Raw genomic sequence first — 26,539 nt, forward strand, 5'->3', positions numbered from 1 at the left:
CCTGTGGTTTCAGACGCCCCGTTTACACGACGACATTTTCGCCGCTTTCGCTTCGGGAAAGCTTCACATTTACGCAGTTTTGAAACGATGCGTGTTTACAATTGAAAAAGTTGTGTTTCCCTTCGTTTCCATGGAGACCACAGCTCCCAGAAAGTTCCGCGTTGAGACCACTGTCAGAAAGTTATTAAGCGTTCAGTAACTTCCAGCACTGCTGTCGTGTAAACGGACCCCCGAAACATGACCAAGGTTTTTCGTTTTCATTTGAAGTCGCTGTGTAAACGGGGAAAATCAGGTGCTGGATGTCAAGTCTCAAATACAGATAAAGTTTATTTGCTGCTGACAGTTCACAGCTGAATTATTTTGTGCCACATTCACCCTGCAGTTGAGAAAATCGTTATTATTATTTTTTTCCCTTCTCGTTCACACGAAGACAGACTCTCTAGTATTTTCAAAAGTTGTGCCTTGGCGGCTGTTTTCAAAAAGTTCCAGTGACTCCAAGGACCAAAACAAAATTGAAGTTTTGTATTTTCAATTAAAAATATTGCGTAAACAGAGCCTAAATATGATTAAAATTTCTCTCTCTCTCTCTCTCTCTCTCTCTCTCTCTCTCTCTCTTTCTCTCTCTCTCTCTCTCTCTCTCTCCAAGCCACAGTTTGTAACAAAGTCTGTAAATAATTGCAGAACGCCACAAGTTTTGTTCCCCAGAAGAGAATAAGTAACTTCTATGACATATGCAGTGAGGTGTGGAGGTAAAAATGAAAAAGAGAGAATGGAGCAGATGGTCTGTGTTGTTGTGAATCATCCTGTGTGTTGTGTGAGTCGTGTTGCACCACACTCGCACCGTGATGGTAGCAGATGTTCACACACTTGTCCCTGATGGGAAGTGAAAAACAAGCCGGTCCAAAAAGCACATGGGACATGAGATCACATCCTGTCGGTCCTCTCGGCCTGGGCCCTCGTCCACTTTTTAATTTATCATCTATCATCCATGAGCCCGCTTCTTCTGAAGGCCATCCTCCAACAGTTTCAGAAAACACACACAAATCTTCTTTTAAAAAAAAACATATTTGCGGTTTCTAGCCAGTAATATTCCACTGAGAGGAGAACAAAGCCGTTTCTGAGCGTCTTATCTAATGTGAAATTGCCTCCAGTCCCAGCTCTGCAGCATGGCCATGTCCTTTACGCCCTGACCTTATCTCTCTGCATTTAAATTGTAGTGACAGTCTGTGTCGCGGAGGAGAACAAAAGCAAATATTTGTGGAGAAAATATGGAGAAAAGAAGGAAAGAATTTGTATTTTTGGCTGGCTGTCAGCTGAGCGCCGTCTCTCCTGCTCACTCCCTTCTCCTTCACTCCGGCCTGCCTTCCTTTCCCCCTGACTTTCCCCTCTCCCACTCCTACTTCTGCCTCACATCTGGATGTGGCTGTGCACGCCGTGCTATGGGACGGCTGGTGTTTGGACTGGACGTCAGACTTCAGCGCGTTTCGGCTAGCGTGGTTTGGACGGGGTAAGGTACTCAGACCGCAGTGGTGTGTTGTTTTTTTTTTTTTTTTTGCACACTTTTTTGTGTGTTTTACTGGAGCTGCATGGGTTTTTATTTTGAATTATTACAATTAATGACAGGACTGTAAATGCTAGATGTGTGTGTGTGTGTCACTGACACCTGCATGATAATCTGAAGAGCAGTGCAACATGAAAACTTTTCAAATGCAACACACACCTACCGAGCAGCTCTGCTCTTTTCTGAAACACAAGGAGACGACAGGTTTATTTTTTTGCTGCTTGCTCTCAGAGGGCTTTTAACTTTCCTTTGACCTCTGGATGCTTTCATGTCTCGACTCTGACCACGCTCGGCACTGCACAGTAATTGCCGTTCCCCGTGGGTGTGCCTCTCCCTCCTGGGTTGTTGCGGCGCGGCGAGCAGCAGCGAGGGCTTTCAGCCGTCTGCCTCCACACACACAGCCCTCTTATCGGCGAGGATGAGGATATTAGAGGGCTTTCCAGCACAAAGCCCCGGTAAACACCATCATCCTTCCTCCTGTACGGAGCCCTGCAAGGATCTACAGCTGTGTTTTGTTATTCGTCCCCAATGAGCCGAAGGTTTTCCACCTTTTTTGGCTGCTCCGCCGACTCCTGGAAACACGCGAGTGTAACAGTGACAAACTGGAGAAATGAAACTGGGATCCGTTGATGCTTATTCTTCCTTACATCTGACCTTGGAGTCATTGAAAGCCGGTGTTTCAGAAACAGAGAGGGTTTTCTCCTTTGGCACGAATCTTGATGCTGTAAAGGTGTTGATGCGAATTCCGAATTCCGAATTTACAGAGTTCAATATTCTGAGGTCGATCAGCGTTTGTTCAATAAAGGAAGGCGTGGCTGTGAAGATGGTGGTTTGCTTTGCTCTCATGTTTGGACCTTGAATCATTCCGATGAGTTTAAGGTGAGCGTCGGCCCTCAGAAGTGTGTGGGCGGCGTCTGCACCTAAAACAGCCACTTGCTGCATGGCTAACAGAGAGCTGGGCTTCCTGAAGCTCTTGAAAGTTTACAAAGCAGAAAGCTGCTTCTTAACACACCCTTTGTTTCTGTGATCAAACTGCGGTCATCCTTTTGCTGTATAGCCAAAGGTTTGTGTGAATGTAGTGAACTTCACATTCACTGCTGAAAGAACTACTTGCACAACTTTTCTTCTTTTCTCTTAAACTGCAGTTGAGCCAAACTTTCATTGAACATTTGAGACAAAGCTGTGGTTGTTTCACGTCGACGCCGGTGGGTGGGTGGTGGCGGTAGCGTTGAGCCTCGCCATCTCCTGGAGCTTCCTGCCATCCCGCCATGTGAAACTCAAGTCATCAGCGGCCGGCGTTGGTGCAGCTCTTCTTCCCGGGTCTGGTCTGCCCTGGTAGTGGGTGGGCCTGGAGGGGCCTCTGAGTCTCACTCGTGTCACCGTTCCCCCTATTGGTGCCCTCAGGATGGGTTGGGGTCTGATCCCACGCAACGCTGAGATAACGTGTCGTTTGGCTCTTTGGTTTTAGAAAGGTTTTGTGTTTAGACGATATCTGTTTACATAGCAACAGCAGAAATTCTGAAGGTGATGTAGTTTTCCTGTTCAGCCACTAGTAGGTGCTGTTTGTTTTTTGGAAGGAAGCCAAATACACACTCACATGCAGAAAACAATACACTCTAAACATCAACACTGAGAGCATTCGAACAGACAGATGACCATGTTGGATTGTTATTACGGCGACTACAAAGTCCAGGAGAACCTGGACCGGGAGTCAGGACAGGAAGTCATTGTTCTTTTTGTTCGTCGACATATCACGTGTAGAACTACTATTTATTATGGCCGTGTTGCAGCAGCATCTTCAAAAAGTAGCATTTTCCTCCGTTGACTGCAGTTACTATGGCAACAGCACATCATCAGTTGGGTAAAACTAGCCTGTCATGGCGGTCTGACCCCAGCTCAGAGCGCCAGAGCGCTTTCAAAAAGTTCCACCTTGGGAGCTGATTTCAAAAAGTTGTGGTTTCAGTGGCTCTGAGCGCCGTTGTTAAGTAAACTCACAGGAAAACACAGAATGAAGGTTTTTTTGTTTTCTCTTGAAAGTGTTTTATAAACGGGGCCTGAGAGGGCGAGATGTGCCTGGGCGGGAAGTTCCTGTCAGCAAGTCATTCTCTCTCTCTCTCTCTCTCTCTCTCACACACACACACACACACACACACACACACACTGACGTATGTATGCACTCTAGATTTTCCTTATTGCTAAACCTGCTCATGTCGCTTGTGTTATGTAACAGCTGCTGTCATGTAGGTCACTGGAGTTCTGGCCCATGTCGTTCTTTGGGTGGAATATTTGAAGACCTTTATATATTTTTTCCAGGGATGTTGACGTAGTGTCTGTTTATACGTATAAATATGCATGCCTGCGTATCAACTCCCGCTCCTTCCATGCAGATCAAATTAGCGAGGCCTCCCTGTGATTGGGACAGCTCGGGCCACATTTCAGGGTTCTGGGAGACTTCGTCTGGCATCAAGCACTTTGCTCTTTAGCTCAACTTCCCGAGTCAATCACTTCCAGACCGTTTGGCAGTGGTTTGAACTCCACACCAACAGCAGATACATTTTTGGAAAATAATTTCTGAACTCCTGAACACCCACAGACGTTCCGCTGAAGGCTCTGGAGAGACTCAGCATTGTGACAGCACACACTTCAAATGCAAAAGAAGAGCAAAGCGCCACTCCTTTGACTCTTTCTTTCATTATTTGACAGTGCCAGTATGTGTGGAAGTATAGCAGGTGTACAGGCACAGAATCTGTGCTACCTTATTGCCGGGTTTGGATGAGGTTTGAACATTTTCTGGTCTGACTGTGATTCGCGGATGACCTTCATTCTACTTTGTGCTGTTGCTCATCATGTTTATAGTTTCAACCTGTGGATGCGTCCCCGAGGGGCTTTAGGAATTCATGACTGTAACCAGGATGATATAGAGTGTAGTAGTTTCATAAATTAAAAGATTGTTCTGAAGCTTTCTGGTATTTAAATAACAGCTGTGACGAGGTTAGTGTTAAGTCGTCAAAAAGAACCAATAAGATCAGTGTTTGACTGTCTGTCGTTGAATGATAGAGCTGGAGCCTGGTGGAAGGACTCAGACCCCGTTTACACCACGTTTTCAAGTAAAAACAGAGAACCTTCGTTATGTTTGACATAAATTCTCCTGAAACATGAGAAATAATGAAAACTGATTGTTTTAAACCAAAGAAAATGCAAAGTATTACCATCCTGGCTGATAACGAAGGCCTGCTTCTCAGTGTTTGTCGCTGATAATCAGACGGGCTTTAATGTCAGGCCTGTTTTGGTTACTATAGCCGACAAAAAGCAGCAATCACACCTCATATCAATCACAGAGTATCAATGCAAGTTGTTAGTTTGGTTCAAATGGAACCGTTGTTTCTGCTATCGCTGGAAAACACCAACAAAAAAATATCCCCTGTGATTACTGGAGCTCTTAAAGCAGACCTAGTTAAGCTGGCTGGGACAAAACAAAGCACGGCTTCATTCCTGGTTAAATGTTTCTGTCCACGCTGGAACAAAGAGACTCCGCTGGGCTTTTGGTGGAAAAATGTCGATGCGATGTGGCACCATCATGTTTCAATTGACTGAAAAACACTTTCCACCACTTTTGCACAAAAGCATTTGGCAAACATTTTGTGTGGTCTGTCATGTTTTATTGTTTATTTTACTCAAAGAGGAACATTTCTTTATGGCGAATTATCTGGTGGTTTGGATAAACTGATGATATTTCTGTTCACATTCATCCTAAGGCCTTTATGGTGGGAAAACTGTGAAATATTGCAGAATCTTATTGAACGTGGGGTATTTACTGCAAATAGGAATGCTTTTTAAAGGACCGGTACAGGTACTAAGGTTGAGCTACTTGTCGATACAGAGCACCAATAAGACTACGGTACTCATTAAATGTCAAAGAGCCTCTATGCATCGATGCAGTGAGCAACATCGTTCTAGCTCTGCTGGTCCAACAGTCTCTGTTGGTTATGTTTCTGGTGTTGCACCAACCATCTTTCTCCTGCTCACATTCTCTGCATCGACCCGATACACTGTACCCGTACTGCTGCTTCCCTAATTCCAGTTGTGGTAATCAGGAGCGGATGTGTCTTCGTACAGTTAATTTAGACTGTTACCGCATAAAATTAGCTATTTGAAAGAAACCTTATTGTAAAATCAGAGCCAGAACATGAAAATACCAAAGCCATGTGTCCTGAAATGACTCAGCAGTTAAAATATTTACAACTTACATAATACAATACAGAAGACTGAAGCTCATATATCGATGAGGTTTCAACAAAAACCCTCCGTGGAAGTTTTCCTGGACAGATTCGCATTTCAGGAAGCTCAGCGGCCTCACGAGCCCACACACACTCCGGAAAAATGTCACCGCGGCTCTGCTGGTTAAAAAGAAAAAAAACAAAACAAAACACCGAGGGTCAACCGGGAAGTTGTTAGAGACCTTTACAGAAAGTGGTTTTATATCACTTCTTTCACTCAGATTTAAAACTAACCTTTAACGATGATGAATCCCGATTTTCAGGAAAGCACCAAAGAGTTTGTGCATTGAGCTTGCACACAGTTTTTGCAGTTTGTGCATGTCGTTGTTTCCTTATATCTGCAAAGAGGAACATATAGCGTCCCAATTTTACCTTTTATATAGCATTTGTTGAAATACTGACAGAAGTGATTTCTTCATTTGTTATTCCAAGGCTGTGTTATTCAGTAATTAATACATTTCCCTGTATTTTAAAGTCAGTGGATATTTGAAAAAAAAGTGAATCACTTTATTTTCATGTCTTGCCAACGTTTCTCTGAAGTCCAGTCAAGGGTTAAACATCACTTTTACGCATCTGATTCACTGGGGTCCTGCAGGTGATTTGTCTGAGAATTGATTTTTTAATGCCTTTTTACTAACTCTATTTCTACCATGCGTGTGTGATCAAATACGTTGCCAGAAAAAAAAAAAAAAACAAAGAACCCTAAGGTGTAAAAATTGAAATGAAAAGCATGAATCAGACGTGTTTTCACAACGCTCAGCAATTTAAACCCCAGAAACATAAGAGTCATGGGCAGATCAAACACAGGACCTTTTGAAGTTGTGAAGTTTCTGTGTAATTCTGGTGTGCTGGCAATAAAGAAGCTCTTGTAAAGCTGTTGCTTTTACCTCCTGAAGTTTCTGTTGCTGCTGGGCACGCTCCACGACGACTTATTAACAGATGAAGTTGGACTGCATGGCCACAGCTCAGGTAGTGGAGCCGTCGTTGCCTCAGGCTCGTAAAATCCAGCGGCTCTGCCTCTTTGAACGTAAGTGAAAGAACAATTTGTTCTTCAGAGCTCACCCAACTCCACCGCGGTGCTGCCAGTCAGCCGGGCTTCTGCTCTGAACAAGTGGATTCATGGCATGGTTGAGAGGAATGCCAAGCAGCGAGTCGAGGAGAGATTCGTGAAAGCCGCAGACTCCGGAGCGACGGCAGTCTGCTCAGTAGACTGATGATTGACGAATCGGTCTTCCAGGCTGACGGATGAAGCTGGTCCAAGACAACAGGAGAACTTCTGACAGCCTCACCATCCCAACTTCTCAGGGTTTAACGTTCTGTCTGAGCGCTGCCTGGCGCAACGTTTCCCACTGTGCACTAATCGAAAAGAAGCGGCGTTGACCGACGCGTGAGACAGGGCAACGTGGTTAACGCCCATGAACAGGAGGAGGCCGAGTGATGAAGTCTGGGAGTCCAGGGAGTCCCATGGGCTCAGTTCAGACAGTTCCCCTCTCTCTGCGGTGTGAAGAGGAGCGTTTATTTTCCCGCATGACTGTGTCCAACGTGAAATCAGTGAAGAGGAAACTGCAGAACCATCTTCTTGATAATGACTGTAATCTGAAAGTGGCACCATGAAGGTACCTGTACGTATGGAGGTGTCAGGACCCTGGTGGTCCCGGCCCCCGGCTGAGTCCCCCATCCTCTCCTGTGTCCATGTCTTTCCCCGTGTGTGTCCTCTACTCCAGCCTCGTGTCTGTCTGCGTTTCGGTTCTTCCACCGTTCCTGACAGTTGTTGCTCGGAAAAGACAGTAAAACTGTCAGCTACATCCGAGCACACTGATATCCGCGATATCTGCGGCGTCTGCATAGATGACGGGACTTCTCTTAAAAGGCACGTTTTCAACGCATCCAGGATTCAGACACACTCACTAATGACAACGGCTCTAAGCTCCTCGTCCTCTTTCGGGAGCCATTCCTGCTTCAAAGCTGTGAATTATTTATCGCTGTGCCCGGAAAACAATATAAACAGCATGTTTTCAACACTTTCACTGGCTGTAAAGTCTCCGGACTGCCAGTACTGTCTCTACCGTCTGACCTAAATACCCCAATCTCAGTTTGCAAAGCAAACATTTTCAGTGCTCAACCTGTTGAATTCCAGCGTGAAGCCTCGAAGAAAACATGGATTTATTGATAACATGGAGTTAGTGAAGGAGCTGCGTTAGACCAGCGGTGAGTTTGGCCTGCGTGGGATGTGAATGCCTGAATGAGAGGCGAGATGTTTCAGTCTGAACTGAAAGTGTGGACGAACAGACCGACACTATTGTCCCAAGAGCCACGCTTGGAACAGCAAGGTCAGAGTTTCACCTGGATTTGAAACACCGGATACATATTTCACAGGCTTTCTTTAAATTTCATGCTGCTGTGATCAGATTCCAGAGCCAGTATGTCTTTTCTACCATTTCATCCCTGACTGAGTGTTCCTCCCCTGCAGCCTCAGAGGGAATGCTGCTCCTCCTGCCTCCATAATTGGATTTCTGCATTTCAAACCCCACATTGTGCGCCTGCAAAGTGCCCATATGCCTCCTCCCTAAGAAGAAATTGGTTCTTAAGTCTTAATTCTGGATCTGTTAGCGGCCCACACAACCGCTTGCCGCTCATGATGACGAGCAATCTGCTGCGAAATCACATCCAATTTAAGGTTTAAGGCCAACAGGTGCCAAACACAGGAAATGAGCAATAAAAAAGGTTTTTTTTTTTTTTTCAAAAAAAGGAAAAGAGGTTTTTCTCTGCACACAAACTGTTCTTTGTTTCCAGCATAGTGTTGGAGTCTGTGACTGCTGGCTTCAAATGTTGAGACTGAAAACAAATCCAGAACTGGGAGGAAGTTTGGAGATTTGGGAGTGTTGTGAAAGAATCAGGGAGGATGTTTTCGATGGCGACTGCAGCGTGCGGTTCATTCACTGACCGGAGGTTGAGCCCCATCGGATTCGTCCCGGTAAAAATCTCAAGTTTAAACGAGTTCTCTCTGGTCTTTTATACGTCTTCAAGTCTTTGCTGACTTTTGTTGTTTTTCCAAAACTTTTTCCTTGCACCAAAGAAAGTTTGACATAAATTGTTGCTTTTCCAGCTTAATTTAAATGACAAGACAGACGACGATCCTTGCAGATGAGGAGTGTGTGCGTCGAGAGTTTGCATGTTCTTTCCACAGTTGCATGTTTGCAGGATACTCAGGTTTACCCCAACAATTCCACGGCACGTTTGTTAGCTCAGTTAATGGTTTCATAAGTGCCTGCTGGCGTAAATCTGCGTCCCTCCGTGTCCAGGGTTTAGTCTCCTGTATCAGTGAGCCGTGTCCAGTTTCCAAAATTCCTCAGATCATTTCTGCAGGACTTCACGATTTCCCCATGTGAGTCTCATGGATTGCCAAAGTATCCCTGAGATTTTGATGTTGCATGTAGTCGTGATTGATGTTTCAAACCTGTCTCAGAGACTGCTTACGTCCTGTAAATTAGAACTGCATCAGATGAGGACCTGGTCACACAACAGAGTTTTCAGGTGGGGTCTAGTGGAAAGTTATTGAAGTAGAAGAGTCCGGACACTGGTTGTGTCAACGACGCCACAGATGCTCTCTCACTTAAGACGCTGTGGCGTGAATGAAGCTTGACACTAGTTCAGTTTAGCAGCTGTTTCCTTTTCCGTTTGGAGACTGCATGTTGTACCTGTGCGCCCTCACCACCTTTGATGATGGATTGTCCCTGTCCTGTTTAGCTCGGAGAACAGAGAGAGTAAAATCCTCACAGCGTTTTAGACTTCCTCCCACGTCCATGTTCATTACCTTCTCATATGAGCGGAGTTATTTTTTTTTTTAGCACAGACTGGTTAACTGGCTGACCTGCTCGGATTTTAATGAGGACTGAGATTTTCATGCAGATTAATATGATCTTTGCTCGGCTCTGCTCCGCTTCCTCACTGCTAAGTTGTTCCAGTTCCAACATCTTTGAATTAGAGCGCTGGCAACTAATTCAAATGGGGGTAATTATTACTCGACGCAACTTTGACATTTATTGTGCTGTTATTCTGCTTTCTTCTCCCTAAATTCACCACACAGATAGACGCAGAAAAAAACAACAGACCGAGATAAAACCGCTAGCACATTTAGTGTCGGGGATTTGACCCACCAGACCGAGCTTCAGCTCAACGGCGATCCATTTATGGTGTGTTCGGAGTAGTGATTTCGAAAGTCTCACAGCTTTTTTAAAAGCCAATTATGAGCAGCCTGCAGCTTTCACTCGGCCGTGTTTTCAGAAACAAAAGCCTGGGTGGATTGATGTTTTTGCCGTGGCTGTGCTTGTGCAACAGGAGCGCTCAGCGGCGGACATGGCCTTTCCCAAGCATTCCTTCCTGCAGGCCCTGAGCGTGCTGCTCGTGGCCGGGGCGCTGGTGCGCTGCCAGCCCCCCGTCGACCCGGAGGAAGAGGAGAAGGAGGAAGCCACGGGCGAGGCGGACGTCACCACAGTGCTGCCCAAATCTGAAAAGACGGAATGCCCGCTGGACTGCAGCTGTGCCGCCGAGGGGGTGGTGGACTGCGCCGGAGTGGACCTCACGGAGTTTCCCAGCAAGCTGTCAGACGGCACACGGCACCTCTCGCTTCAGGTCGCTCACACACACACACACGAAATGGGTGTGTAACGTGTCAACGTGGTTGTATTTATTTTGTTATTTTGCTTTGTTGCCCACTCCCAGAACAACAAGATTGAAGAGATCACAGTGGAGCACGTTTCCCATCTGCATCAGCTCGAAACTCTTAATCTGCAGAATAACTGGCTCACCACAAACGGTAAACACGGAAACACAATCCAAACACACAGCAGGAACCCGGCGCTCCAATGAAGGACGGGCTGCCGACCGGTTTTTGCGACCGCTTGTCATTATGTCCATGCTGTTCCTGCTCAGCTGGGCTGCCTTCGAGCACGGACCCTGCTTACACCCAATAAGTCTCCCAGTATCAGCCGTTGATCACAGGGGATTAAATGATCTGAAAAGTCTGAAGAGTGTGTGCTTCGTTCTAATAACAGGCTGGAAAAATGGTTTTCTAAAATTCCGTTTACACAACTTTTCAACTTAAATTGCATCATGGTTTTTTCAAATTTTTGCTTCAGGAAAGTTTCATGTTTATACAGCAACGGCAGAAACGCTGAAAACGATGCAGTTTTCACGTTAGTCCACTAGTTGGTGCTGTTGATTGTTTTTGTAATATAACTATACACATCTGCTTACAAAAGAATATGTTAGAAATAGTGCTGTCAATTTTAATTGCATTAATCACAATTAATTCATGGAGGGCTGTCGACAGTTACCTTTTAAATACTGTAATTAATCGCAGAATTAGGGTTAAGAAAGAAAAGAAAGAGGAGAGAAAACTCATTTCACAGTCATTCCGACTTTATTGTTGTTTTCATCTCTGAGCAGTTCAGCTGAATTATGAGGATCAGATTCTTCATTATAAATGTTAGAAATACCCTCCTGTGGCGTCGACGTTCTGGACTGCTCAGCACCGAGAGAGAAAGTGGGCCTGGCCTTCCCCTGACTGATGGGAACAGCAAAATGAATTCTCATTTCAGGGTGAACTTTGAGAATAGCTGATTTTCTTCAGGCTTCATCTGCCGATACCCTGAAAACTGCCCATGCTGCAGACTTGTAGTGTCTGCTGAAAGCAGGCTTCCTAGGAGCATTTTGAAGATGCACTCATTCGACTGAAAACATTAAAAACAGGTAAAGAGGTAAAACTGTGCCCTTCAGGACCACAAGTGCCTTACTCTTAGTAATTTAGCAAAACATTTCTGTCTGTGTCACTATTACAAGCCCCTTTACATTTAGGTGTTTAACCTTAAAATCAAGGTTTGGACATCGTCTTTAATGCAAACATACCTGCAGTTTGCACTATTTGCAAGTTTATAATTCTTTATTTATATTAACAATATGTCAGCCATTTGTAATTTCACAGAAAGTATTGAACACATTTCAGAATATTTGGATCACTGGCAACAAAACTGTGTGGCACAAACCAAAAGACGAGGATTTGACAGCAGGAAGTCTGGTAGCAGCGACATGCCCGGGTGTGAAAGGGGCATTTGGAGAGTCACAGTCTCTCAGATGATGGACAGATTTTCACTGATCGGCAGCAATTTTCTCCCACAAACTGTGGAAATAATTTCAGAAAAAAGTTTCTCAGAGTTAAATTCTAAAGATCCTTCAGCCTCCAGTGGATAAACCAGCGAAGCGATTCAAAGAGCGCTTCATCAAGGTCAAACCTCTGAGAACAAGGGTCAAAGCCGGAGATCAAGCCTGAACGTTGGCGTCAGGTGGGTAGCCGGATAGCGCCGCTTTACAAACGTAATTCACAATTGGAACGCTGCAAGGGCTCAGGAAGGTCGACGCAGCTTGACGTGCAATCGCCCAGTACAAGTCAGAGTTGTTTATTGCAACGAGAAAGGACAAACGTGAAAACAGTCCAAGGCACTGCTGTTTTCTTGGCTTTGTAGCTGAATTGAAAACTGTTCTGTGGTCGGTGAATCAACGTTTGAAATACTTTTTGGAAACCGTGTCAACTGTTTCCTGCCCAGGAAAGAGAAAAGGGACCATGCAGCTTGCTGTGAGTGGAAAAAGTCCCTGATGTATTTATATCTGAGGCATCCAGGAAGGTTCCCTCAGTGCCAAATAGGACATTGAAATCCAGAACCTACAGCAGGCTTTAAGTTCAGGTGATGCACATTTCAGCCTCTGACACACTGTTCAGAGAAACTTCATGTCCACTTCACTATCTCTTTACTCAGTTTAAAAAAAATAATAATTTTTTTTCTATACAAGCAAACTGCTAGCAATAAATCCAAGGCACAGCAGAAGCATGCAGCTAAGCAAACTGTGAAAACTAAATGTGAAGGAAACACGTGTAGCTACACCTGTGAGTAACATCTGCTGTCTCCTGACTCATTTTCTCTTTCTGCACTGACTCAGTCCCTGTTGTCCATTAACATTCCCAGCTCCTCTCCGGGCTGCCAAGTTCAACAACAGTTCTCTCTGAACCCAATTAATCAAATGGGAATTGATTAAAAATGCCTTGGTTTGGCACACCCTGTAGCAGTGAAGCAGATTGTGTTACCTGCCGCTCGATGAGGAATCAACTCCAGGCGATGGGAGATGTGTTGCCTTATAGCCAATACGTCATCTTTTCTTCTTTATTTTTTGTTAACAGGCCTTGAAGATGAAGGGTTTGAGATGCTGGAACAGCTGGCCTATTTATATTTGGCCAATAACAAGGTTAGTCACACTGCATACCTTTCTTGTTTGTCTTATAAGTGAAATGCGGTCACGTGATCCACTGGGCACTTTGGATTTTTTTAATTTATTTTGAAACCACACACATATACACAGAGAACAATACGCTCTAAACGAACAATGAACACGAACAGACCACCAAGTTGGACTGCTGTTACGGTGACTGTCAACTCTAAAACTACCAAGTCCAGCAGAATCTGGACTGGGACAGGACCAGGACCAGGACCAGGACCAGGACCAGGACCAGGAGAATCTGGACTGGGAGTCATGGAGGAGAACACTGTTCTATCTGTTCGTCTTCTGAGCATGTGCAGAACTACTGTTCGCTACAGTCGTGGTGGACCTGTGCAGTACCAGCATCTACAAGGAGAAGGCGCCTGAATTATTGTGTTTTTGTCTGTTTCCATGGAGACGGGTCATTTTCCAGCCGTTCCACCATTGCTGTGTAAATGGACATCCAGAACACAACTGAATCTCTGCGTTTTGACGAGAATGGTTGAGTCTCTGCGCTGTAAAGCAGCTGTAGCGAGCGCTGGTGGGTTTCCCCATTGTCAAGCTGCTTGTGCCTGCAGCTGATGCTCCGGATCATGCTCCCCGTGTGGCGCTGCCAGCTGGTCGCAGCGGAAATATGACTGAGAGGCAGACAGCGAGAGGAAGGACAGGTTTGTTTGTTCCTTCGAGGTATGAGCAAGCGGGGTTCTGGAAGAACAGAGGATTCTTAAACGCTCGCTAAAGCCTCAGAGACACCCATGCCGCCTTAATCCATGACTCATATGATAAAGCAGGGAGCTTTGAATCTCAGCAACACTTGTCAAATTCCTGTATGGTAGGAGCTGACAAAAGCTTGCTCTTAGTGTTGACTAGTCCAACATTACCCACATTCTGGGAAAGGAAATATTTAAAACAACTCGAGCATCAGAAAACTTCCTGAATGAGTATTACAGCACACTTGGCTTCTCAGCAGCAGTTTCGACTGCCAGACCTACCTGGCCAGGGTTTGTAGTTGCACACCCTTCAAAGTAAGACTAACCTGCAGTCATGCTGTCGCTGAACTGCATGCTGGGTTTTCCCTCAGTCCACAGCTTCCTGCGGTCATGTTGGTGTGAAAAGCTAAATGGACTCTTTTCAGATTACGTAATAAACGTGGAAACTTTGAGCTGAATGGTCATTCTGTGTGAAATGGAAGCTGGTGTTAACGGGAGAGTCCGGTCAGTATTGGATCTCAGTTTTCAAAGTTTCTGTGATTTCCTGTTGCCAAGAACTTGAGTTTTGATCGTCTTCTCACTTCTATCCAGCACTGTCACCGACTGCAGGGTCGGCTCTAGGCATAGGCGAACTAGGCGGCCGCCTAGGGCGCCACGTCCCGAGGGGGGCGCCGCGGTCGTACAAGGGGCGCCACGACGCTCTGTGTTCCGTGTGCCCCGCTGTGCAGCGGTCCGACGCACCGCGCTCCTTGTCCTCGGCGCTGCCCAGCACTGATCGGTATTGTTCGGCATCGCTCCTCAGCGCCCCCCCCCCCCCCCCCCCCCCCCCCGCTCAACAAATGTCGGGACCGCTCGAAAAACACGCTCCCAAGGGGCGCTCGTCTCGGGCTCGCCTAGGGCGCCTCTGAAGCCCGGGCCGGCCCTGACCGACTGACTGACATTGCTGTTTGAGGCTGTGAAGGATTTCCTGCAGCGTGTATAAGAAGGTTCAGGATATACACTTTTTGTTGAATTCACTTAATTTACAGAGCAAATGGGGCTGGGACTTCCTCCATGTAAATGTTTTGTTTTATCAAAGCATGAACTGCTTGTCTAAAGACTGTCAGCATTATTTGTGGTCAGGGAGTCTGCGAGGGAACCCTCCTGTCCCTGCCTCTCGGAGGACCGATCGCTCGGCTGGTCTGGGTCTCGCCACGGGGACAGGCGGGCAGCGTCTGGGACTTGCTTGTTTGTTTGTGCCCCTTGGAGTGTGTGTGAATTGGGTTTGCCGCGCTCTCCCCAGTGTTCGGTCACGGCAGGCCTTGCGTTCGGCTGGTGAGGTGTGAGGTTTGGGTGGAAATAGGGTGGACAGCGGGTGGTCTTTCTGTCCCATCCCTGCAGGTTCTCGTCGTGCTTGTTGTTTTCTCTGCAGACAGTTCGACCTGAGGTGTTCTGGGTAGCTGGGGCTTTTGATGGCTGCTCAGACTAGCATTCATCCGTCCTCCTCTCACTCTGCCATGCCCTATCTATCACTTCTCTCTCTCTCTGTCCTTTCTAATAAATATCTGACTGCAGGTTTCACCTTGCACTATCACGGCGTTTTGCTGGAAAAGAATCTCAGCTTTCCTCGTGCACTCTGCTGTGTTCAGTCCTCTGTCTTTGTGTACATTTTCACACGTCGTAAGAAAAAGATGAAACGATAATAATCTCTTAACGCTGCGGTGTCTTCTGAGAGGAGACAAAATACGACTGTTCGTGATTTTTCTTGCATATTAACAAACGTTTTGCCAACTACATCCATAAAACCGCTGCATGTCTCGCAATGTTGGTTTTCTTGTGCTTGCAGCTGACTTCAGCGCCAAAGGCTCTACCACCATCTTTGATGAGCGCTGATTTTGCAGCCAATCAGCTCACAAAGATATACCCATATACATTTGGATACAAGCCAAAGCTGAGGTGTGAAGACATATCTATTTATATTTATGAAAGATTTACATGTGGTAGCCCCAGCTTTGTCTGCTGACGCGTGCTGCGATCTTGTTTGACAGGTCTGTGTATCTCCACAACAACAAGCTGACAGACGCAGGGCTGCCTGAACACATGTTCAACGGGTCTGACAGTCTGGAGATCCTCACCATGTCCAGCAACTTCCTGCAGGTTGTGCCCAGTAACCTGCCGCCCACTCTCTATCGCCTTCATCTGAAGGTATGGAAACAACGCCTTGTATTCCATCAGAGTATCTACACTTCTTTTCTATGTGTGTGTTCTGTGAAGTGTCATGCGAGTGCTGCCGGGTTTGGAATTGATGTTACAATCAGTTAACGTTAGTTAAAGAGGTTCCTCAGCATGTAGCCGTTACAGGGACTGAAAGGTGACAACATAATGATCATGTCTGTCGTTTCAGAACAACAAGCTGGAGAAAATCCCAGCAGGAGCCTTTGACAACTTATCCAACCTCAGAGAGCTGTACCTGCAGAACAACCTGCTCACCAACGAGGGCATGGACAACAACACGTTCAGGTAGCAAGGACATCTTCACACGTGAACTGTAGGGCGCGCTTCGCAGTGTCACATGACGTATCTGTGTGTGGATCTGCTGCTCTCCTCGCAGTCAGCTCAGCAGCCTGGAGTGTCTGGACTTGTCAAACAACAACCTGAGCGTCGTCCCCAAGGGTCTGCCTCGCAACCTGGTGCTGCTGCACCTGGAGAAGAACTCCATCCGCAGCATCCCTGTGGATGCTCTCACGCCCGTCCGCAACCTGGAGTACCTTCTTCTTCACAACAACAAGCTGCGCTCCCGCTCTATACACCCAGCCGCCTTCATGGTACGCTTCTTCTCGACTGCATGCGCCCGGCGGGTTCAGAGCTGGCGTCCGCTTGCCTCTCATGGTTTGCTCGTTTGCTCGTTGACCAGGGTCTAAAGAAGCTGCACACGCTCCACATGTACAACAACCTGCTGGAACGCGTTCCTCGGGGTTTGCCTCGGCGAGCCAAGACGCTAATGCTGCTGCACAACTCCATCACAGAAATCAAGCGCAATGACCTGGCGCAGCTGTACACGCTGACAGAACTCAACCTCAGCTACAACAAGCTGACCAGCTCCAAGGTGAACCGCGACGCCTTCAGGAACCTGCGCCTGCTGGAAACCCTGGACCTGTCGGGGAACGGCCTGCTCTCCCTACCCGTCAGTCTCCCTCGCAGCCTCCAAGTGCTCAAGATCAAGAACAACCAGCTGAACTCCATACCGGACGGCGCTCTGACGGGCATGGAGAAGCTGCAGAAGCTCATCCTGAGCGACAACCAGCTGAAGCTGAACTCGGTCTATCAAGGAGCCTGGATGGAGCTCAGTGCGCTCACAGTGAGTGACGTTACACACACTTCTGCTCTGCATTCGCAACCTGTTTGTAGCCACAATTCCTGAAAGGTTGGGTCCTCTCGAGTTTTCTCAATTTTACTTTCAGGAGCAATTTAACCTGAATGTCCCGCAACCGTGAGACGCTCTGCTTGGAAACAGTGAACCTCTGCTCTGTTAAATTTTCAGAAATGTTTGTTCCCTACAGCAGGGATCCCCAGCCACTTGGAACTGAGCTGGAAATTTATTTTTAAACTGTACATTTACATTTCTGAGACTTGGCATTGAGTTTTATTTTGAAAAATGCTTCACTTCCACCAACTCTAAAGTCCTTTGCTTTACTCCATCACTTTTTTCATGCATTGTTAAACGTTAGTTTCAGTTTTCTGCAGGACGCTCCAGTCACCTGAACGCAGCAGACTAACTCAGAGAAGTGTCCAGAAACCAGAGAGGAGCCGGTGTTTTGGAACAACTGGTTTCCCTTTCAATTGGCCACTGGTTTTCTTTCATGTCCCTTGTTGCTAGTAGATGTTAAAAACCAGACAAAAAGTCGTGTCGGACCTTTTACGAGTCTGATTTAAATACTGACAGCAGCAGCAGGAAGTGCTAAAGGAAGTCAGTCACCAGGTAACAAGGAAACCAGTTCATTTGTAACATCGTATTTACCGCTTTATCAGAGGTTTTAGCAATGGAACACACACACACACACACATACACACACACACACACACACACACACACACACACACACACACACACATAAAATGCTTGCTCAAAGGACACGTAGCAGCATTTTGAAGCTCTTCTCTGGGGGTGACGTTCAAGGTAAACCACAATGTAATGTGTGTCGGAAAAACATCTCTTAAATCTGTCATTAAACAAATTAAAGAACCAGATGGAAACTCATAACCGACAGTAACAGTGTCAGATGTCAGAAGATAAGGGATTGACTCCACACTGATGAGGCTGATGTCCCTGATAGAGTCACAGGACGTTCGTCGGGGAGCCAGTCTTTTGGGAAACTGTTTTAGATTGTTTTGGTAAACAGCTGAACTGTGAACTTCCCAGATCACCAGGACTGTCTCCTAGGGAACAAAACTACGGTGCCTCATTTAAGCAACTACATCTTTAGAATTTTAAAAACTGGCCTCATCACAATTCTGAATTCTGTTGGAGAGATCCCCAGATCCCCCGGCTGATTATGAGGAAGACTCAGATGATGGAAGCAGCAACATGTGTGATGTTGGGAGATTGAACAATCAAACTGATGTAATCAACGGCCAATGAGATAGTTTTAGCAGATCTATATTAGAGACAGAAAGCTAGAATGTATACAGACAATACTGATTTGATAAAAATGTGCTGCATTAATGCCTGTGCTGCACTCGGTTCATGGACTGCCATTCATATAGAAGTATGTGTGAGTTCATATATAGAAAGATGTTTAATCACCTGCTGACATGCCCATTCTCTTTCTTTCCTTCAAAAACCTGTCTTCTTTTTTTTTTTTTTTTTTTAGTTCTGTTTGTTATTACAAAAATGAAAACTTAATGAAATTTAAATTACAAAAAAAAAGTTTGTGTCTTTTGAGCGGCTCTTTCAAAGGAACGGTTCCTCACGAGCCGGCTCCCTTCACAGAGCCAGAAATCCCAGCTCTACAGGCTGCTGCTCTTTTAAAGACTTAAAACACCAAAAGCTGCGCCGCTTGGCAGCCTTGGAACTCATATATGATTGGCTCAGGAACCAGGAAGTAGTGGATGTTTCTTAGTATTTTTGCAGTAAATTTCTCACTTATTTTTCATTAAAAATCTTTGTTAAGGCTTCTGGTCCTGGTCCGTGGATCCATGGAAATCATGTTTGGAGACCGCTGCCCTACAGAACTGGTTTGAGCCAGTCACATCGCTCCAGCGCTCTTCCAGCTTCTTCAGCTGGTACCACATTCCAGCTTCAGTGTCATGTTTTACTGCCATCAAACGCAGTTGACAAAATTGTAACTAAAACTTTTTGGTTTTTGTGACTGCACCCTGAATTTATTTTGGTTTTACACATCATGCCAACCTTTGTGCAATAAAGGTTGTGTAATTTCAGGGTGTGGACAAAAAATGTATTTAGTTTTGGTTTGTATGAACATTCGTAAGCCTAGCTGAAAGCCACATCAACAAAGCTAAACTAAAACATGAAGCTGTCTGTGCTCTTAGGTGTGTTGAAAGAATTGTAAGAGTTACAACCAACCAATATCTACTGAGCGGTGAAGCTAAATCTTTCCCATCCTATCTACCGTTGTGATTATAGTGTTCCTGTTCAGTAGGTTCACCAAAATCTGTTATAGTCAAACTGAATCAAGTGTAAAAATCAATCTGAGAAACCAGGATGTTTGTGACTTATGGCATTCAGAAGCAAACTGTGGTGAGTTTACAGTTAATAAGCTGAATGTTGTCATGTTTGTTATCAACAGAACACATTTGCTGGATTAGTCATGATTGACAGAGCCAGAAACATCAAAGCTCCAACTCGTGCATAAAGGATTTTCCCTCTGTTTGTCTGCTGAAAGTGCCTCTGCATGCCCGTTACTCATTATGCACCTTGCCGTTTCAGACGCTTGATTTGTCGGGAAACGCTCTGTCACACATTCCCTCCGACCTGCCCGAGTCCCTGGAGTACCTGTATCTGCAAAGTAACCGCATCTCCAGCGTCCCCGCCTCAGCTTTCGAAGGCACTCCCAACATCAAAGGCATCTTCCTCCGGTGAGAGGCCGCTTCTCCTCCTTCACGCTGCTCTCGAGCACGTTCTGGCTTTTTCTGGCATTTTCTCCAAATACGCTTCTGTTTAGCCTGTAAACTGTGTAGCAGCCTGTAAAGTGGAAGGCTTTAAAATACTGTAGAGTAGGATAAAATGGTCAACAAATACAGCCGAGAGAGAGAGAGAGAGAGAGAGAGAGAGAGAGAGAGAGAGAGAGAGAGAGTTGGACATTTTGCTTTTTCGTTAGTGCTCTTGCCTCACATTGAGATGGCCAAGGGTTCAGAGTTGCTCCATTGAGCAACGTAGGTACAAAACAAATTCTCTTTCAATGAAATTATGCTAAATACTATCAATTGATAAGCTTCTGAATTGGAAAAGCACACACTGGTTCAAATGTAAAGCAATTTCAAATTAGTATCAGTAGAAATGATCATACCAAAGAAACCTGGGCCAAGGATTGGGGCTGACACTGACGACGTCAGCATGAATAGATTGTTAATTATCCATTCATTCCTTCATCTTCTGTAACGCTCATCCTCTTCAAGGTCTTGGGGTCGGCAGCCAATCCCATCTATCTGATGTGGGGGGGCGGGGTCCGGCCTGGACAGTTGTAAATGTACCATATATAGAGTTATTTTCTCTAATAAGCATAATGTATGTAATTTGCAGATGGAGGGGGGTGCTGTATAAAATCTCTTGGCATTTGATTAGTTCGATGAATAGATGAATGGATGATTGGATGGTTAAATTTTCTTTCCGCTTGACCTACTTTTCATAAACAAACTGCACAACAACTGCAAAAGAATGTCAAGAAAAGTATTTATGTTATTAAAATATATGTGTATTTGTCTTCCACTTGTTTTTGTTCTAGATTTATGTGTGTGTGTGTGTGTGTGACACACACACACACACACACACACACACACACACACACACACACACACACATATATGTATATATATATATATATATATATATATATATATATATATATATACATATACATACACATATATACATACACATACACACATATACATACATGTATTGTGCTGCACCAATAATGTAACAGTGTATTAAATTAATAGATGCTGCTTAACATTAATTTATGAAGCTTTTGGCCAGCTACTGGCTTAAAAATGACTGAGGTGGTTGGAGGTTTTGTGTATTGTTAGATGCTACATGCCCTGGATTATTTTTTTAAAGCTCCACTTGAAGAAACAAACACGGAAAGTCTCAACTATGGGGCAGATTATTGACTTTAGGCTTTGAAGGTTAGAAGATTATCGATGTGAGCCCGAGCAGAAAATTCAGTTTATTTATTTATTTTTTTAAACACAAGAGAAAATGAGAGCAGAGTGAACAGATATGATATGATACAAACTGTGGGTCTGTTTTCGTCGGGGCGCCGCACTCGGCAGCCTTCACGCCACGGCTTCCATTAGCGTTTCATCACAGACGCATCCAATTTTTCTAACATGTGGCTTTTGTACAGGCACTTTCAGCGCTGAAGGTTGAGTTCAAAGACTTGAGAGCACTAGCTGGCATGAGGTTATTGAATTTCAAGGTTGGTGGATGACACAAGCAGAAAGCAGGCCTTGGTGGGCGTGAATACCGAGTTGCCATTCCCCACCAGCTCTGCTCGCTGACCCACCTCAAGGAAGTGATCTACAGCTGGAAGACAGGGGGAGCAACTGCAGGTTTTCTTTGTCCAGCTTTGGCAGCAGGTCACTCAGGACAGTTTCTTTCCTTCTCTGTCGTTACTCTGTCGTAGATATCATCTGACTTCTGAGTTACAGATTTAAACGCGACTTTTCTCAGAAATGCACGGCAGAGATGCAGAGATACACGACAACGCTTTCAGGTGAAAACACTAAACCTTTGTGACATTTCAGGTGTCTGTTTTCTCCACTGTTGTTGTGCGGAGTCAGTGAAAACTTTGTGATAACGCCTCTCAAGGTGGAACTTTTGACTCTGTCGTTATGTAAATGGGTGTTAGATTTGAAAGCAGCTGTTAATAATAACAGCGTGTTAATAAATAAAACAGGTGTTAATAAATAACATCATGTGATTTATTTGAAAACGTCCTGGCTCCGTGCTCGTGTGGTTCTTCAGCACATTCTCAGTATAATAAGAACAAGAATAAGACCATCCAGAGTGTGACGGCTCCAATCAAGAATAGCAATCCAAATATATCGTTGTTAATGTGTGTGGTTCAGTGTGTGTGTGTGTGTGTGTGTTTGTGTTTGTGTGAGACCTCTTTATAAAAGTAAACAGCAGCATCCACTCGTGGCCCAATATGAAATCTGCATTGTTTCCCAGCGCTGGTGCCATTACTGTGGAACCAGACATTATCGTCCAAATGAGTAAATGTGAAACTTTCATGAAATGAAAGACAAAAGCGATGCATTTTATCTTGAAACATGTGAACGAGGCCTCCGCACGAGCAAAAATGTGTCACATGACCTGCTAGAAGTGTTACAACAAGGACAGGACTGAATTTGGATTCTAATGCGAGTACTGTTTCTCAACGAGCTTCGTTTTGCCCGTTTCCACGGAGATGGAGTCAGAGCATGCTCAAAAAGTTCCACTTTGGGAACTGTTGTCAAAAAGTTCTGCTCACCAGTGTAAATGGACACCCAAAACACAAAGGCAGTTTGGTGTTTTCACTTGAAAATGTTGAGTGAGGGCGCCTACACTGCTTGTACGCCGGCGGTCTGTCCGCTGGCTGGCGCTGTGTCGATGCAGCCACGCCTTCGCGCTCACAGAGAACATTCAAGCGCCTTCGGTCAGTCTTCCTACTCAGCATCTGGAGGAAATGTTTCTCCACATGCGATCCAGACAGTGGTGGAGTAAATCTACACACAACACTGCACTTTATTAGAAGCTCCACCGTTTTGATGTAAACCTGTGATTCTGGTTCTTCTTGGGGATGTTTGATGATGAGTCGGTCGATCACCTCGATCCGGCGGGATTACTGTGTTTTCTTCTGCGTATCATTTTAATGTTCATCTAGAAAGCTATTGCGTGACGGCCCTGCTGCCAACTCATTCAGAAGACAGATTTTGAGGTCCAGTAAAAGTCACCTTATCAGTTATCTGAAGAAAAAAAGACAATGTGCTGGTCTTGGTTATGCAGAGTACCACATCTAGTCTCTCTGTCGCCTTCATCTTTTGCTCATTCTGCAGATGTGCTCCTCTGGTTCACGCAGCGTAGTGCGGGCCTACGTCCGTCAGTCGGACCAAGGCGAGCGTTTTCAAGCCTTTTGTTTCCGTCCTGTTTGCCTCCTGGTCTGACCTCAGCCCGGCTGCTGTGTGACTGGTGTTTACAGGCCGTGAAACTCTCCAAGCTCTTTTGGGTGTGAGTTGCTTTTTGTTTAAACTCCGCCGAGCGTTTGGCCCGGCCCAGTTTGTCCGCTCAGCGTGGTCGATAGCTGAACACGGGGGAGCTGTCTGACGCTGATAGGTTCATAAATGCCACCCGCTGTCTTCCAGACCTCTTTCCTGGATGCTATGTTAGCCGTTTCCCTCTGAAATCCAAGAAAAATGTCTCCATCTTTAAGTTACTTCTCTCTTATTTCTTCTTCTTCTCAGGTTTAATCGTCTGTCTGTGGACTCAGTGGATGAAAGCTCGTTTGCTCATCTGTCCAACCTGCAAGTGCTGGAGCTCGGGACGGGAAACGGCGACCTGCCCTTTAAGAGAGATGAGCTCGACGCCGATAAGATGATGGAGGAGGAGGAGGAAGAGGCGGAGGAAGAAACATAAGACAAGCTCAATTCTTGGACTGCGGTGTGCGTCAGGAGTAGAAAATTGGCTTTTTTAAGTCGTTTCCATGGTTTATTCCAGAGTTGCGTATTTCTGGTGCAGGATACCGGATTAAATTACCCATAAATTCCATTTTTTGGGCTGGTTATGGTTTCTTAGTTGTACAACGATGGTTATTTGTTTGTTTTTGGTGGCTTGTGAGACTTGTCGGATGCTTCTGAATCAACTCCAAGAAGGTAGAGAAACATAATTCAGCTCTCTGGTGTTTTCATCCTTCTCTGCTTGTTTCTGCCGCAGCTGTTTAATTGCTCCTGTTTAAAAAAATGATTTCACTGTGAAGCAGTTTGCCATTCCTTTTCAGTCCCTCCAGATATTTGTCATGCTGCAATTTCAACAATTAATTAAATTAAACTAATCTCCATGAATTTTCATTTAGAGACTTTATTAATTACTGTTAAAATGACTTATTTTATCTAATTAAATCAAGACATCTCCAGTGAAATAGTGCATGAGGATGGAATAACAACCAGCCTTTGTGTTTTGGGGCTTTTGTAATTCATGTTTTTCAGTTGCCTTCATAATCTGTCTTTATTCGGGAGAAGATGGACGAAATAGTGACTGCACAGTTTTCTTGAACAAGCATTGAGAAGTTTGGCCTGGTTTGGATTTAAGCGGCTCAAACTCGACCTTTACGGCGAACGTTGGCGCTGCTTGCCGTTCTCATCTGTGTTGTAATTGTCGTTCAGTCCACTCGCCCCCTGATGTGGCTGTGACCATTCAGGACTCAGTTTCTCCTTTCTCGGACCACTTCGGACAGCTACAGACCTCTGGAGGACTGGAGATTTGAGATTGAACTGACTCGGTTTTCTAGCCCTCAACAGTTAGCTCTCATCTAATGCACTCAAATAATTATTCCTGCTGATTTTTTCCTGCTTCTTTAACATCCATTTTCAGATCCAGTTGTTGACTGATGCTTCACATATTAGGTGCCACGATCAATGTATGTCTGTTCATTCCATTATTTCATTACCATTAAATTAAAAGTCAGCACTGGATACATTTAAAAGGCATCACTTAAACATGAACATACTTTATTTCTACGGCCCAAGGAAGCCTTGACGGAATGCTTTCATATTTACCAGCAAAGATCGCCGGGAATCTCTGATGTAATTGTCAGTTTCCATTGGAAAAGAGTCAAAGAATGAAGAATTCATGTCGTTGAAATGAAATTTGTGAAACATTTTGTGTGAATCTAGATGTTCTAAGGTGAAACACTCAAATGTATTCAATTTGAAGAAGGGCTTTGCCAGCATCAACACTGGGGTGTGGTTGCAGTTGAAATTACATTCAAAAGGTCAAAATAAAAGGGACATTCTCTGTGACTTTATATCATGAGATTTCTTCTCATTAACAATGTCTTGCTGTTCAGTTTTTTCTCTTTCGGATTGTCTCGGTTAAAGGGGCTGTATCATGCAAAATTCACTTTTGTATGTTTTAACCTTGTTATATAGTTATGTACTCACCAAAAACACCCCCAAAGCGTTTTTTTCCTTCGTGCCTGTGTGTTTAAGCTTTCCTCGTGTTTCTGCTGCTCAGAGAGGCAGCCCCTCCCGCACCGTGAAAACGCTCTGTTTCCCATGTTGGCGTCACACGGAGAAGACGGCTCCCCTGAGCCCCCCTCCCGCAGGCCCTCGGCAATCAGCGTTGCTGCTTTTTGTAACTCTGATTATGGAGATAAACTTTAAACATCGTCTGAAAGCAACAGTCAAGCAAGAGCAAGAGTCTGAAGGGTCTGAAAGGTCTGCGCTTGGTGAGTTTCTAACAGGAAAAGACGTTTTCGCGTGTCTTTGCGTGTAGAGAAGCTAAAGCTAAAGAGCTAAATCTAACCCTTAGAGAAGCTAATGCATGATGTATTTGTTTTGAAGCGCTAATTGGTTGAAGTACGCTGTCAGTCAAAGTCCACAGGGGGAGAGGCGGGACTTTCAGTGAAACGGAGCGTTTTCTCTTCCGGGTTTCAGAATTAGCCCCAGAAAATCTTTTATTTCACACTAAATGACTTTTCCTTAGTGCCAAAAATAAACAATCACCATGTTAATGCCAATAATGGGGTTTGGACTAGCTAAAAAAGCTTGATACAGCCCCTTTAACATTTAGAAGCGACTGCTATAGGATAAAATTGCAGAGCGTGAACTGAGTAAAGTTTGGCCCCGTTTCCCTGACATTTCAAGTGAAATTGCATTGTGTGGGTGTTTTCATTTCAGAAATGTTTCACGTTTCCATGATAACATTTTGAAGTTGATGTTCATTTCAACAGAAATGGCAGTGATGTTTTCATGTAGGTGCCACTAGAGGGTGCTGTAGTTCATCTTTGTATTACGACCACACACGTAAACAATGGGAGGACACAGATATTCGTATGGCCAGACCGCCAAGTGGAATTGCTATTACAGTGACTACCAAGTCCAGGAGAATGTGGACCAGGACCAGGACCAGGAGAATCTGGACTGGGACTCATGACCCTCTGCTGAGTGTGCTCTACTGAGCATGTGCAGAAGAACTATTTACTATGGTCATGGTGCAGCGTTTCCCCAGTTTCCATGGAGACGAAGTCAGAGTGTTTTCAGAAAGTAGCATTTTTTAGTGGCTCACAGCACCGTTGTCAAGGAAACAGACCAAAATAGCAACAGAGGTTTTGTGTTTTCACTTGAAAATGTTGTCATATCAATAGGGCCTTTATTATTGAAAACTTTATTACGAAAAAAAAAAAAAAGAAAACTTTATTACGAGTGTTTTCCCTTCAAACATTTCTAATGTGATCTATTCTATTCTGTTCTCGTGTCCTTCAGTT

At 45.0% G+C, this 26,539-nt stretch overlaps 1 protein-coding gene across 1 annotated transcript; it reads left to right on the forward strand.

Moving 5' to 3' along the window:
- Nucleotides 1-1,380: 1,380 nt before the first annotated feature.
- On the forward strand, nucleotides 1,381-25,262 carry podn (podocan). Its single transcript, XM_030083722.1, has 11 exons — nucleotides 1,381-1,507; nucleotides 10,177-10,470; nucleotides 10,561-10,654; nucleotides 13,070-13,134; nucleotides 15,682-15,791; nucleotides 15,884-16,040; nucleotides 16,240-16,355; nucleotides 16,447-16,660; nucleotides 16,750-17,193; nucleotides 19,783-19,931; nucleotides 23,520-25,262. Exons 2-11 carry the CDS (start codon nucleotides 10,195-10,197, stop codon nucleotides 23,689-23,691), a joined length of 1,797 nt encoding a protein of 598 aa, XP_029939582.1. The 5' UTR covers nucleotides 1,381-1,507; nucleotides 10,177-10,194; the 3' UTR covers nucleotides 23,692-25,262.
- The last annotated feature ends 1,277 nt before the right edge of the window (nucleotides 25,263-26,539 follow it).

The sequence above is a fragment of the Salarias fasciatus genome, chromosome 23 (assembly GCF_902148845.1).
Source record: "Salarias fasciatus chromosome 23, fSalaFa1.1, whole genome shotgun sequence".
Lineage (NCBI taxonomy): Eukaryota > Metazoa > Chordata > Actinopteri > Blenniiformes > Blenniidae > Salarias > Salarias fasciatus.